Source organism: Penicillium samsonianum (genome assembly GCF_028829775.1).
Source record: "Penicillium samsonianum strain IBT 33392 chromosome Unknown utg000003l_segment0_segment0, whole genome shotgun sequence".
Classification (NCBI taxonomy): Eukaryota; Fungi; Ascomycota; class Eurotiomycetes; order Eurotiales; family Aspergillaceae; genus Penicillium; species Penicillium samsonianum.
In genome coordinates this window covers 868,737-882,073 of record NW_026643261.1, presented here as the reverse complement: position 1 = coordinate 882,073, position 13,337 = coordinate 868,737, and the positions used below count along the sequence as shown (strand labels likewise).

At 48.0% G+C, this 13,337-nt stretch overlaps 7 protein-coding genes across 7 annotated transcripts; 4 read left to right on the top strand and 3 right to left on the bottom strand.

Annotated features, from left to right (window-relative positions):
• Nucleotides 1–1,180: 1,180 nt before the first annotated feature.
• On the top strand, nt 1,181–1,939 carry N7471_003886 (superoxide dismutase; the record flags this gene model as incomplete). Its single annotated transcript, XM_057276605.1, has 4 exons — nt 1,181–1,228; nt 1,289–1,612; nt 1,696–1,764; nt 1,832–1,939. 4 exons carry the CDS (start codon nt 1,181–1,183, stop codon nt 1,937–1,939), a joined length of 549 nt encoding a protein of 182 aa, XP_057136215.1.
• A 151-nt stretch (nt 1,940–2,090) lies between these two features.
• Nucleotides 2,091–2,668, bottom strand: N7471_003885 (uncharacterized protein; the record flags this gene model as incomplete). Its single annotated transcript, XM_057276604.1, has 2 exons — nt 2,091–2,322; nt 2,385–2,668. The coding sequence occupies 2 exons, from the start codon at nt 2,666–2,668 to the stop codon at nt 2,091–2,093; spliced, it is 516 nt and encodes a 171-aa protein (XP_057136214.1).
• Nucleotides 2,669–3,141: 473 nt separating this feature from the next.
• Nucleotides 3,142–4,803, top strand: N7471_003884 (TPR domain protein; the record flags this gene model as incomplete). Its single annotated transcript, XM_057276603.1, has 1 exon — nt 3,142–4,803. One exon carries the CDS (start codon nt 3,142–3,144, stop codon nt 4,801–4,803), a length of 1,662 nt encoding a protein of 553 aa, XP_057136213.1.
• Nucleotides 4,804–5,263: 460 nt separating this feature from the next.
• Nucleotides 5,264–6,313, bottom strand: N7471_003883 (uncharacterized protein; the record flags this gene model as incomplete). Its single annotated transcript, XM_057276602.1, has 1 exon — nt 5,264–6,313. The coding sequence occupies one exon, from the start codon at nt 6,311–6,313 to the stop codon at nt 5,264–5,266; it is 1,050 nt and encodes a 349-aa protein (XP_057136212.1).
• Nucleotides 6,314–7,568: 1,255 nt separating this feature from the next.
• Nucleotides 7,569–8,183, top strand: N7471_003882 (uncharacterized protein; the record flags this gene model as incomplete). The annotated part of the gene is made up of 1 exon (XM_057276601.1): nt 7,569–8,183. One exon carries the CDS (start codon nt 7,569–7,571, stop codon nt 8,181–8,183), a length of 615 nt encoding a protein of 204 aa, XP_057136211.1.
• Nucleotides 8,184–9,052: 869 nt separating this feature from the next.
• N7471_003881 (AMP-dependent synthetase/ligase) lies at nt 9,053–10,259 on the top strand (the record flags this gene model as incomplete). Its single annotated transcript, XM_057276600.1, has 3 exons — nt 9,053–9,433; nt 9,938–9,939; nt 9,989–10,259. The coding sequence occupies 3 exons, from the start codon at nt 9,053–9,055 to the stop codon at nt 10,257–10,259; spliced, it is 654 nt and encodes a 217-aa protein (XP_057136210.1).
• A 440-nt stretch (nt 10,260–10,699) lies between these two features.
• On the bottom strand, nt 10,700–12,727 carry N7471_003880 (uncharacterized protein; the record flags this gene model as incomplete). Its single annotated transcript, XM_057276599.1, has 10 exons — nt 10,700–10,835; nt 10,898–11,000; nt 11,065–11,348; nt 11,404–11,487; nt 11,548–11,724; nt 11,789–11,872; nt 11,937–12,100; nt 12,185–12,309; nt 12,368–12,445; nt 12,517–12,727. The coding sequence occupies 10 exons, from the start codon at nt 12,725–12,727 to the stop codon at nt 10,700–10,702; spliced, it is 1,446 nt and encodes a 481-aa protein (XP_057136209.1).
• Nucleotides 12,728–13,337: the final 610 nt, after the last annotated feature.

Here is a 13,337-nt window from a genome sequence, read left to right as displayed (position 1 = left end):
GGATGGATCTACAGGATCTACAGGAATGGGCTGATTCCACGCTCTTTACGATCAGCATCTGTATACTCTTGGGAGTGATCCCAACTCGGCGTTGGCTTCGAGTTCTTGCTTCAGCTGGATGAAGCGCCTGCATAGTCATACGCAACTACTTATACTGCAACAGGTTAATTGAACTTTGGTTGATTGATTGATTGATTGATTCCCTAGACACCCACTATTTTTTGGAACTTCCTCAGCTTCAGGGTCATATTCAACATATTTCTCCTGTTGTCCAGTGAAGGTGTTATCCTAATGGATTTGACGGGTCGTCTGTAGGCGGCCCAGGCTAGGCTGCGAATGGCACGAAGCATGTATATGAGGGTTACCGATGAGCGATCTTCGGATGCTTCCGGTGCTTGCTATGACCGCTGCGGATACAGACTGTACGTGTCTGGGTGCTCCCGTTGTCCGTCAGGAGCTAAACTAAGGGGCTCTGTTATCATCTCCTCTCATGTGTGTCTCTTTGAGCCAATTTTTCACACTTGTCTTACAGAGATAGCCCTCTTTTTGTTTTCTTCAAGGTTCCTTATTATGGTTCCATATCTTCCTGGCCTATCCTTTTCTCCACGAGTCATTCTTATATATCTTTAGTCAAAGACTGTTGACCATTCTTGCAATCCATCCTTGTCAATTTTCACTCTATTTCCCTTCGATAGAATTAGTATGTTGATTCAAGGCCACTGAGTATAGAGAGCCACTTTCCGCGGCTAGTGTTCCCCGTGTTTCTCTCCGCAGATGAGGATGATCATTGTGTGAAATGACGCATATTAGGATCACATGAACAGATTGGACTACTATATACAATTACGAGAACACTCTAAAGAGCTAATGAATATGTTATATCATACAACATTATAGGTAAAGGAAGCCCTGGGGGAGACCAGCTATTGCTTTGAAAGCAATCACGCCGTGAGCAAATTAGAGCAACTTTGGCGAAAATGTGCTCAATCCAACTCATCCCAATTGCCGTTCACATCCACCGGTGGATATCCACCTTGGTGGCCTCTTGGAAGATGCTTACTATCACGTCACTGAAGAGGGGTATCTAGAGGGACCTTGGTGGTTTATCTCTTGTCTACACTTCTCTCTTCCTTTCCACTCTTCTCTACACTTGAGACACATTTACATCTACGATTCCACAATGGCTTCTCAAACTCATACTCTGCCGCCTCTCCCCTACGCCTACGATGTAAGCCTCGTCTGGTCATGAATCCCGAGAATCTCCTGGCATGAAGCTAACAATCAATAGGCGTTGGAGCCCGTCATCTCCAAGCAGATAATGGAGCTGCACCATCAGAAGCACCACCAGACATACATCAACAACCTTAACGCAGCACTATCAGCTCAAGCCTCTGCAACTGCATCAAATGATGTCCCCACTTTGATCGCATTGCAACAAAAGCTCCGCTTCAACGGCGGCGGCCACATCAACCACTCCCTGTTCTGGAAGAACCTGACTCCCCCGGCACACCTGGGAATGACATCGGCGGCGCTCCCGCTCTGCGCGAAGCCATCGTCTCCCGCTGGGGCTCGCATGAAGCATTCGTCAAGGCCTTTGGCACGGAGCTGCTCGGTCTTCAGGGGAGTGGCTGGGGATGGCTGGTGAGCAAGGGTGGTGCGAAGGGACGACTTGAGATCGTTACGACTAAGGATCAGGACCCTGTCAATGCGCCTGATGTGCCTGTCTTTGGCGTCGATATGTGGGAGCATGCCTACTACCTCCAGGTTGGTTGACTCCCGTGTTTTGGTCCCTGATATTGTGTATTTGCCTGCTAATCAGTGTGGAATACAGTACTTGAACAACAAGGCTGGCTATGTCGAGGGCATTTGGAAGATCATTCACTGGGCGGAAGCGGAGAAGCGATACACTGCTGGAGTGGAGAACCCGCTGAAGCTCTGAGATTGATAGTGAACCAAGGTTTTCAGTCTCATTTACTTTCAATGATCCAGTACTCTACTGAAGGGACCTAGTAGTTCCAACTCACGCAAAATGATTGATGATTCCAATTATGTCTATAAAGTATGTTTATAGACAGTAGAAGTTCATGAGTTTAATTGTATCCCACCACTCCAATTCCCAGGATCGAACCTCCTTGCTCTCTGACTGTCACTTGTCGGCCAATGACACCCTTCTCCGAGACGCCCAGGTCCAGCCTTTCGGGCAGCTCAAATTCGATCTCCGTCGGATTTGCCGTTTTCAAGTTCTTGTCCTGTTGCATATTCAAGTGGAACTGATGAAGTGGTGAGGTAGATTGTGATGTAGTGGAGAGATCGCCGAATTTCCTGACATGAACTGTAAGCCTTTTGTCCGTATTCAAATAACCCATGGGACAGAATCAACTCACTCAATGCGCATATCGACATCTCGACATGCTCTGAGTGCATGGTATGTCTCTGCATCTTCCGTTCGGAAGATCGCCCTCGTTTTAGGGGTTGTTTCGTCCGTGTCGCGAAAGAAAAGAGAGTATGACGACATCGAGGCTGTCGACGATGATGATGTGAACGAGGAAACTGATTCTGGTGATGAGGACAATGATGCATCTGAAGTGTTCGAGCTCTGATGAGTCCCTTGAGGGAATAGGACGGCAATGGTGCCTCCGAATGTTGGACGGTTGGTTTCTCCACACATGGCGATCTATAAAAGTAAAAATATTTTAATGAGATGAGATGGAAAAAGGTTGATATGTATACGAGTGATGATATTGACTGTAGGTAACAAAGACAAAGAAGGAGAAAAAGACAAAAAGACAAGGCTATCTAAATAGGATTCTCAATAGGCCCGCAAGGTGCTCAAGGTGAGGGTGATCGAGCACGAGTGAGCAGATTAAAAGTGGATTTCCTCAAATCTGCTCATGTGGGGCCATTTGATGCCTTTCTGCCTTACTGCCTTGCTGCCTTGTTGCCTCAGGGATACAATACTGCCTCAGGTACTTTTCTGAGCTGTCACTATTTATAAATAACCCCCAGTATATACTTCGTTTCACTATGGGCGCTTATCCTAATGTCTAATGCGATCAAAATGGTCACATGGGAGTTCGGGGTAGGGCCGCGTCGGGCAACCATACCCCTCCACCACAACATACACAACCCACCATCAACAAAATGGACCAGCCATCTTCCGCCGAGTACTATAACCTAGGTGACTACCGACGCAATGTGAGCACAACAGACGAAGATGCCCAACTCTGGTTTAGTCGGGGCTTGATTTGGGCCTACGCCTTCAATCACGAAGAATCAGCCCGATGCTTCGAAAAGGTCGTCGAATTCGACCCGACATGCGCCATGGGATACTGGGGCATTGCCCTTGCCTTGGGACCCAACTATAACAAGCCATGGAAGCTATTTGACGGAGAAGATCTTTCCGCCACTACGACTCGCGCCCATCGCGCGATCCTGGAGGCGAAGCTACACGCTCCCGCTGCGACGCCATTGGAGAGTGCTCTTATCGATGCACTGCAGCATCGGTACCCCCAAGAACAGCCCGCAGAAGACTGCAGGGAATGGGATAAAAACTACGCCGAGGCAATGACATCAGTGTACCATGATTACCCGGATGACCTCGACGTGACCGCTCTGTATTGCGATGCGCTGATGAACCTGACACCATGGGGTATGTGGGACATAAAGACCGGTAAGGCCGCACCAGGAGCAAAAACATTCGAAGCAACAAAAGCGCTAGATCGAGTCTTGGAACGAGATGAAGCCCGTGAGCATCCCGGTATCTTGCACCTCTATATCCATTTGATGGAGATGTCCCAGACGCCTGAAATTGCCATCCAGGTAGCGGGGTGGCTGCGTGACCTTGTACCAGATGCTGGTCATCTGGAGCACATGCCTTCGCACATCGAGATTTTGTGTGGCGGGTACAAAAGCGCAGTGGAGGATAATACATACGCAATCCGCGCAGACGAGAAGTTCCTCGCCAACCAGCCCCTCGGTCATTTCTATAATCTCTACCTTGCACACGATCATCACTTTAGGATGTATGCTGCTATGCTGGGTGGCCGATCGAAGGTCGCGCTTGAGTCTGGGGCCGAGCTCGCGCGGATAATCACCGAGCCTCTTCTGCGAATCAAGTCTCCGCCGATGGCAGACTGGCTGGAGGGCTTTGTCGCCATGCAAATGCATGGATTTGTGCGCTTCGGCCGTTGGGAGGAGATTATTGCTGCGGAGTTGCCGGAAGATGCGGAGCTGTACTGCGTCACCACTGCTATGATGCACTATGCAAAGGGCGTCGCGTTTGCTGCTACCAACCGTGTTTTGGAAGCAGAGGAAGAGCGAGAGCGGTTCCTGCAGGCAATAAAACTTGTTCCTGCTTCGAGGACGATCTTCAATAACCGCTGCGTCGACATTCTCGGTGTCGGTGAGGCGATGTTGGATGGTGAAATTGCATATCGCCGTGGCGAATACAATGCTGCGTTTTCATATCTCCGGGACGCTGTTAAGAGGGATGATTCGTTGCCGTATGATGAGCCGTGGGGCTGGATGCAGCCGACTAGACACGCGCTTGGGGCGTTGTTGCTCGAACAGAATCGCGTTGAGGAGGCCGCGGCCGTATATTCTGCGGACCTTGGGGTTGACAATTCTCTGCCTCGCGCTTTGAGACATCCGGGTAATGTATGGGCTTCGCATGGGTATCATGAGTGTTTGGTCAAGATGGGTCGGAAATACGAGGCGCGTGAGATGTTGCCGGAACTGAAGGCTAATTTGGCCTGGGCGGATGTGCCTATTAAATCGTCGTGTTTCTGTCGGCAGACTGAGTGAGATCTCTTTCCTATTCTGGGGTTATTTCTTTGATTTTTTTGAATATTGATTGAGGTCCTATCAAGTCCTATTCTGCCTGCGTTGGATGTGAATGTGATACCGGAGGATAGTGCTTAAGGGTCATGCTAGCCTACTGACTCATAACTTATTCGCCTGTATTATAGAGCTGGTATGAGAGTGTTGAAATCCGCAGATTCTCTCTTGCTCACTGGATTGGGCACCATTATCAACAGATGTCTCATACGTCTTACTATATTACATACTATATAGGGGTTTAAAATTGTTACAATAAAATTGGAATCTTATTGGCCACGATGGCGCTATTTCCTGACATATCCAATAGACACACTACCTGCAGGTTCTTCTTCAAACCCGCCAGTAGGGCTAGCGCTTCTCTTCCTATAATTGGCTCTACATTAGACCAATGGGTTTTTTGCTCCATAGGGCTTGAAGTAGAGAATCAAATTTGCTTAATATCAAACCTCATTTGTAAGTTTCCGATAAAGGTCCACGTGTAAATTGTGTCGATGCGATGCGTACCTCTCGGCCAAGCCCCCAGAACCAGACGAGCCACCCCCCTTCCCAGCTTCGTACCTAGGAGCTCCTGATACTCTCTCGTACCGTATGTCCAGCACTGGGGCTTATAATCGTCAAACCAGTGCAAGCCATGGCGAGGGTATAGATGGCATTCCACGTAGGGCCAGGTGTACAGGTTCTGAACGTTGATGAAATAAACATACCGGAGGGTATCGATGTGGTTATCGAGCTGGTACTGCGCCTGAGCCACTTGGGCCCAGTAAGGTCCGAATCGTCTGGTAATGTTCTCAACGAAGATAGCGCCGAGACCGGTACGGTGCTGGTAAACTGTGTAGCCCTCCTGGCGACCACCATCCCAGGATCCATATTGTCTCAGAAAAACATACCGCCAATTATTCCCCATTGAGAGCCCGGCCGATTCGATGTTTCCTACTTCCTCGGGTGTTGATCTAGTCTCGTTGAGATACACCTCGAAGCTGTAATCTTCGAGCGGGTGGTTGACTAAGTCTGTCCAGGTGACTCTTGATCGTCGGATTGGACATGCTGTTGTGGTTGGGCCTGCTATCCAGGCTTGGTATTGAGCCCCGATGGCACGGTAATTGGCGACAGTATCATCCGAGACATAATCCTCCCAGGAGGTTTCAGAGAAGAAGGGAAACTGTGGAGGCTGAGAAGAACTTCCGTCAGTCGGTCTTCGGGATGGTATTGGAATGGGGTCTGAGAGCTTCCATCCCGGAATTGTTTGTCGTAGGGGCCTTATCACTGGAGTTCGAGGTATTTGGGGTGGAGGTGACGCTTGTTCGGATGATTCGTTTTCGGAGCTGCGCTGTCCAGTGGACGGGTGAGAATGCGTGTCATCTCTGGTGCGGTTGGATCTCCTACCACGAGCTGTCGAGGATGATTGGTGGCTTCCTGGAGCTTCGCCAGGTCCGTTGAGAGAGTAGTTGCGCGGGTCAAAGCTCTGGATTCTCATGTTGGTAACAGGTCTTTGATGTCTCGGGTGTGAAGTCAAGGATTGTTCTAGAGCTGGGTAGTTAGCGGTCATGCCGTCATTTTCGCTTTCCTGATCTGTCTCACCTTGTCTGGTCTCGACTTGGCCAGCCTCGTTTTCACTATCAGGCTCACTACCACGATGAGAGTGACGTGGACCTACAGACACTGACGAAAGGTACTGTCGTATCATCTTTGAAACAGGTAAAAAGAATCGTCCCTTGGGTTGTGCTTTTTGATTTGTTGGTGCAGGGGTCTAAGCTTAGAGAGAGCCCTCGACAAGTGATTGTCAAGGCCAGTGCCGTTTATTTTCCCTCTAACAGACTACCTTGCGATTAATGGTCTTCACAGATAACAGTTAGCCATGATAAAACGCAAACAAGTAAAGTGATCGAAGCTAACAATAAACTCGAATTCTATATATATCAGAAATTGCAAAAATAAATCGAAATAATAGCAATAGAAACTACTAGATACAAAGCCTCGTGGTTTGGGGCATCAATAAGGTCAAATTATCCAACCTCTTAGAATGGATTCAAAGCTACAATGCAGCAGTGATCACACTATGCTAGGAGATCTCAGTAGGCTGCCATTCCAAAATTAAGGAAACTAATACGTGGACTCCCCCTATGGCATGTTACTTGTTGTTATAAAGAGCAAGGAAGTTCAGATAATCGCTACCTACTGGCCGTCACGCACTGCAATTGAAAGCAGCGAATATGTCGAGCCATAGTATCTATTGGCCACGCAAGTCTGAGCAAATATTGCTTATCATCATTTTGAAACTCGTAATATTTTGCCTGAGCGTATAAAATCATAATATTATAGTATATTGGGGCGATACGGTGTTTTAAATATTCAATCGCATCCTCCCCTTCCTCAAGTAGCCCTCAAGATTCAATCAGAAGCAGACTTCATCTCCTCCTTCTTGCTTAGCTTCTTTTGATTGCTTGTATGTCACTAATTTGTACCCACTACTACTACTACTACTACTACTACTACTACTACTACTACTTTTACTACTACCACCACCACCACCACCACCACTACTACCGCAAGCAAAATATGATGTTGCGCACTGGCCATTAGAGACAGCCGTAGTGGGTCCCCCGGGGAGGGGCGATGATTATTAACCAATAAAATCTACCTAGGTACCGACCTCGGGACCTTTCTAATCCACTCTCATCTCCTACGTCATATTCGACCTCCATCAATACAGCAGGAATAACTTGACTGACATGGAAATGAATGGCAATAGGACCCAAAATGACCCTGAGCGAAGAATCACAGACTTGGCGGCGCTTCCCCCTGAACTGCACCTCCTCATAGCCAACTTCCTTCCCTTCCCCTTCAACATACACCTCAAATTAACCTGCTCCTACTTTAACTCGCTCATACCACCGCTCACCCACGACGAGCTCCTCCTCGCAGAACGGACCGACCATGCCGTAGCCCATGACCTCTACGTATGTTGCTACTGTCTGCGTCTCCGACCGGCGTATCAATTCGCACAGCGTATGCTCCAGCGAAGACGGAGTAAAGGCGCCCGGGACGCGAGGAAGCGGTTTTGCGTCGATTGTGGGCTCATGCAGCGTGGTGAAGCTGAGGAGGCGAGGTATGGGCCTGGGGCGCAGATTGTCGTGCAGGGGGTTTCGTACGTGCTGTGTATTGTGTGTAAGAGATTTGAGGTCAGGGCGAGTGAATCCGATGGGCGGTATCCTTCGTTGTGTAGGAACTGCTTTGAGCGGAGTGCGGTAGAAAGGACAAAAATGACACGGCAGGAAACAGAGAGGAGACGACAAGCAGAAGAGCGCAACCAACAGATCTCTTTCACAGAACTTTTACAGCACTGAGATGTCCTTCTCTCCCACCAGTTGAGTGTTGAGACACTATCTCGCTCAACCACTGGCAAAATACCCCTTCCCGCCAGAAAAGACTGCCCAGCTCGATTGAAACTTTGGACCGACTGCCCCGAGCACCTACTATGGGTCTACAAGTCTGTCTGTCGATATCTTCAGTCGGAGCCAGGGCGGGCGCCACGTTATTTTGTCCCTATCGGAGTTAGAAGGACTTGGCCGTCGATTTTCCTTGGAAAGTAGATTAGTAGATTTGCCTTAGTAAGATCTACTTATCGACTATCTACCTTTCTACTATCTATATGATTACGTGCTGGCTAACTGTAGTATCACTAAATAAGGTATACTTCGGCACGGCTAGCGGGAGGCCGGTTCTAGCTCTATCCTTCATACTCGATGAGCGATCTCAATCTGGGGATCAGCGAAACTATTGAATTATAGCTCCTGCTATTTACCCGCTAATCGCAAGAGCACACGGCGTAAAACTTCTCCATTCGTCGTGACATGGTTAACTCTACTCCGTAGGTTACATTCTGAAATTAATCGATCTCCATTTCCTGGTGAGATCATCCGAACTATTGGATATGTCATGTGTCGGAACGGTCCGATCCGCGGAACTAGTGAATTTCTCGAGTATTGGGTTGCATGTAAAAAGGCCCATCGATCGAAGGAGCCTTCGGACCCTTAGCAGTCATACTTCTTCACCCGTCGACGCATCACGAGGTATCGGGGTTGAACTCCTTGTTGTCCCTGCATTTTGCGCTGGTCATTTGTAACTCGAGAATGGAGGATACCTGTCTAACAGAGGCGATTCTCATTGTAGAATTAGCAAAAAAGAGGTTGGCTGTAAGAGTGAACCAATAGAGATGTGCAAGATCGGCGAGACTAGCAGCGGGATCCACCGATATGGTCTCAACCCGGCGACTTCGTTTCCATCCATCCAATCACGAAACAGATCGTGTTTCACGGGCGCCGCCGATGGGGTGCTCAACCCGTCGAGAGTACGGTTTGGATCGGCCGAGATCTATCGGGTACTCGAGGGTCAATTTTCGAAAGAGATTGTTGATTCCATATGTGTAGGCCAGCGACGACCAACAGATACAGATGAGCGAGTGATACTCTTTTTGCTCATGAGACCAGGGGTAGCGTTCACACCGGACCTGGTTGCACGAGTGAAGAGCGCGATTCGCACAGAGCTCAGCCCCCGCCATGTGCTGATGTTCACGTTCGAGACACCTGAAATTCCGGTATGTACTTTTGTAGGAAAAACAAGATCTGTAAAAGCGGATCTGTAAAAGCGGGACTGACCCACGCATATCGTCACAGATCACCACTCAATCGTAATTCCCCAATGACGCTCCTTTCTTCCATCCAGGCTTTGTGACGCGGAAAAAGGGGCCAGGCCACGGAGTGTCTGATACCTAAGATGCATAGAGAGGGGGGGGGAAGTATAAATACCGTCTTACATCCTTCTCGAGTCAGTATCTATTTACTAAATACTTTCATCCTTTTTGCAGATATTGACAACTTATCTTATTTCACTATACGGATACAATGCGTTATACAATCCTTTCCACTGTCATTCCAGTACTCTGTACAATAGGGTCTGTGATTGCGACTGAGGCTCAGTGGTGGCAGCCCACAATCAGAAACCAGCTGGAGGTTCCAATTTCTATTCGCGACTTAACTTTATCTCTGTATTACTATCCAGCTCCATATTGATAACATAATTTCCTAACTTGACTGTTTAGGGGTAAATGTTATGACATTCAAGACCGTGAATCGGAGGTCTCTTGTCCTAGTGGAGTCATAATAGAAGCTGGAAAGGACTACACATTCGGTACTAGCGGACGTCCGGGTTCTGCCTCTGGAACAGAGGGCACTTTTGACTTGGTGCTTGATGAAAGCGGTGCAAAGGTTGCTAAAATCCACTTTGACTGTCCGTGGTTTGGTTCAAATCAGGTTAAAACGGACGGTTCCGAGAATCCGGATTATTTTGTTGCGATTTCCGAATTCAACCAGGGTCCCTCTGGTCCTCTCGGGACTGGCCATATTGCGGTTTATGGACGGTAAAATCCCTAGATAAGTGTTATGGACCTGGCGTCAGCAACACGCTAGCAGGGGGTACGAGGACGAGTCAGGACACAAATGGGATCACGTGGCAAAGATCAGTTGGTTAAGGAAGCAACCATCATGATAGATCATACCCAGGATCCGATCCGAACAGATCTTCGACAGGGTCATGCAGGAGATAAGGACGCCCATTCAGCATGTATTTAGCTCTTCGTGATCAATCCAAATCGTTACTTGGAAACCACCTTTTAGATCATACTTCACGGTTCATTTGAACTACCTTCCTGCAGTAGGGGAGCTACCTTCTGGTAACTGACTTACTTGACATCAGCTACCTGCACAATGCTTGAGACTAATAGCTAAGACTACTAAAGATAGCGGAATCTGTATATAATAATACTAAAAATACTACAATAGGCTTCTCCATGCTGACGACGGGCTTAGACATCTCGAATCTTCTCGCGAGCAGCATTCTGCTCTTCGGCAACTAAATCCGCAGGGATACGGTCGGGTGTTGTGTTCACAAGCATAGTCATGGGGATTAAAGAGGTTCCGAGTAGGGCGAATGTCACGCAGCTTTTGTATCCGGTCAATTAGCTTTTTGTCAAGGGAGATGAATTCGAGTTGATTGAACTTACAATCCAATCAGAGGATTATTTGTTGTCTGGGTGTTCATGCCGTAGGCAATAGCTTGACCAATAGCTTCGATGCATCTGAATGCGGCACCATTGCGAACATTTTCTAACATTGCAATTAGCGTCCAATGCCGTTATGGACTCTGATCGGAGTCTATGGAGTCACTTACCCTGTGCGTCGGTGGCAAAAGACGACAGAAGCCAATACATATACGATTGGGATAGCGGACCGGTAGTCTGCACAAAGAAATATGGTAGGAATGACGAAGGGTACAGTCCATCGTCCCAATCGATGGCGCCAGGCTCATTGTGGTTGAACTTGACCTGCATAATAATGGACCAGATATAGACGCCGACATTGAGGATGACGACAGTGTAGAGACCGATCTGGGCACGACGGCGCTGGCTTAGACTCTTCATATCGAGAATGAATCCGAGACCGAAACAGCCAATACTGATAAGCACCAACGTTAGTTGGTGTTAATAATAACATTTCGCACTTGACTTACATGCAAAACAAAGGGGAAATGAGCGATGACAGAGCGCGAGCACGAACGGTGAAATAGGTTCCTAGATAAGTATTCCAAGAACCACTTTCAAATATGTTAGCGTTATCGCCTGGTGGTGAGCATGGTAGTGACTGTCGAGCTTACCTGTAAAAGAATGACCAAAGTGCCCAAAGCGCAGAACACATAACAAGTTTCGAGCTCATGGTATTTGCAATACGCTTGATTTCCATCTTGGTGGAAAGGGTTTCCGAAGTGACAATCTTTGTACCGTCAGACCGCACAACGCGTTCGAAGGGAGTGATCAACAATGCGAATGGTAGCCTATTAAATATCATAAGCGTAAGATTATACCCTGTTCCAGCCTATGTTTTCTTGAAGCACTCACGCAAGACACTCGATGATCACAAAAGCAATATAAGTATCGGGAGTAACTCCGCCACTGACACCTTTTTCGTAGTTCTTAGACAGGCTGCACAGGACGAAACTATTAGTCAAAATTGTCCATTAACCGAGTCTTTGGGGCATTATCTCACTTGATTGAACCCCCAACCAACTGTCCAAGATTTCGCGAAACGATCCACAAAGCCAGATACTTCCCACGGGCGCCGGAGGGGGCAAGCGTCATGATGGCTCCAGCTTCAGCAACATACCAACAAGCAGTCCCCACACCGCTGATAGCACCACTCAGGATGAGGTACTGGGGAGAGAATTGTCAGATCTTACAGTTCACATTGCTTGTTGACATTTCCAATAGGAATTCCAGAAACGGTTCATCACTCACCCATTCGTTTCCAAATTTGCTGTTGCAGTAGTATGCGGAGCCTTCGATTGGGAAGGACATTGAGCCGATAACAAGAGCCCACTTAATGCCGATTTTGTTCACGAGAGGACCACCGAAGCAGCAGACTATTTCAATTTAGCACCTAAATACTCATCTTGGGTAATAGAAATATCGAATGCATACCGATTGCCAGCAGGGCGTATGTGATTGCCGTCGCAATGTTTGACACCCGTGGAGAAGCAAGACCACCACCCCCGAGGCCTGCAAAATATTAGCAAAACATTCAGACCACTCTGTAGCCTCGCTATCGTATAATGGTGAATCGTTCTCACCGGTAATTGCATCAGCCATTGCTGGTCCACAGAATGCCTGGATGCTCAAAAGCATCATCTGTGTCAAACTATGCTGCCATACTCGCTTCCACAACGGAACGGTGGCCTTGTAGTGCTCCATGTCAATCACTGTACCGTGACCGATCGCATTATCCGAGAACGAAGGAGTATCATCGTGCAAATCTGCGACAGGAGTCTTTTTCTCAGCCATTATAATAGGTTGTGCTATGACAGCGCTTTCAGTTTGCTGAGGTCAAAGATATTTTGCATTCCATGCGTGTTGACTTATACCCTTGACATTGGTTGCAGGACCTAGTCGCTTATTTATAGCCGTGAGCTTATCTCTTTTATCCGAGCTGGGGCATGTTCCCCGCGCTCTAGTTTCGGATTCAGTTAAGTGCCATTGGGGCCACTTGAAGCTTGGTGAAGGTCCATCCGAAATCACGCTCATTCATGGCGGTGTAATCTTCGGCTACACTAGTGACTAGTTGCCAATAACTATATCCAAAGGACGATATGGTCACTTTAAGCTCGGTGAAGGTCCACGCGAAAGCACGCGTATTTAGGTGTAATCTTCGGCTATATTGACTGGTCGCTAATAATTATATTAAAATGATAACTGGCAACGAAAGCCGGGCTTATTAACAGCGCTATCTCTTTATCGCAATGTGGTGGGTCAATTCCCCGCGTTTTCTAAGACCGAATCCATATCATCGGGGTTTGGGGGGGTTTCTGCGGGGCGATGGAAGGTCCACGCGACATATAGAATGGCATGTTTTGCAGTTCCCCCTGTTCGGTAATACAGCTCCACTTGGCACCAA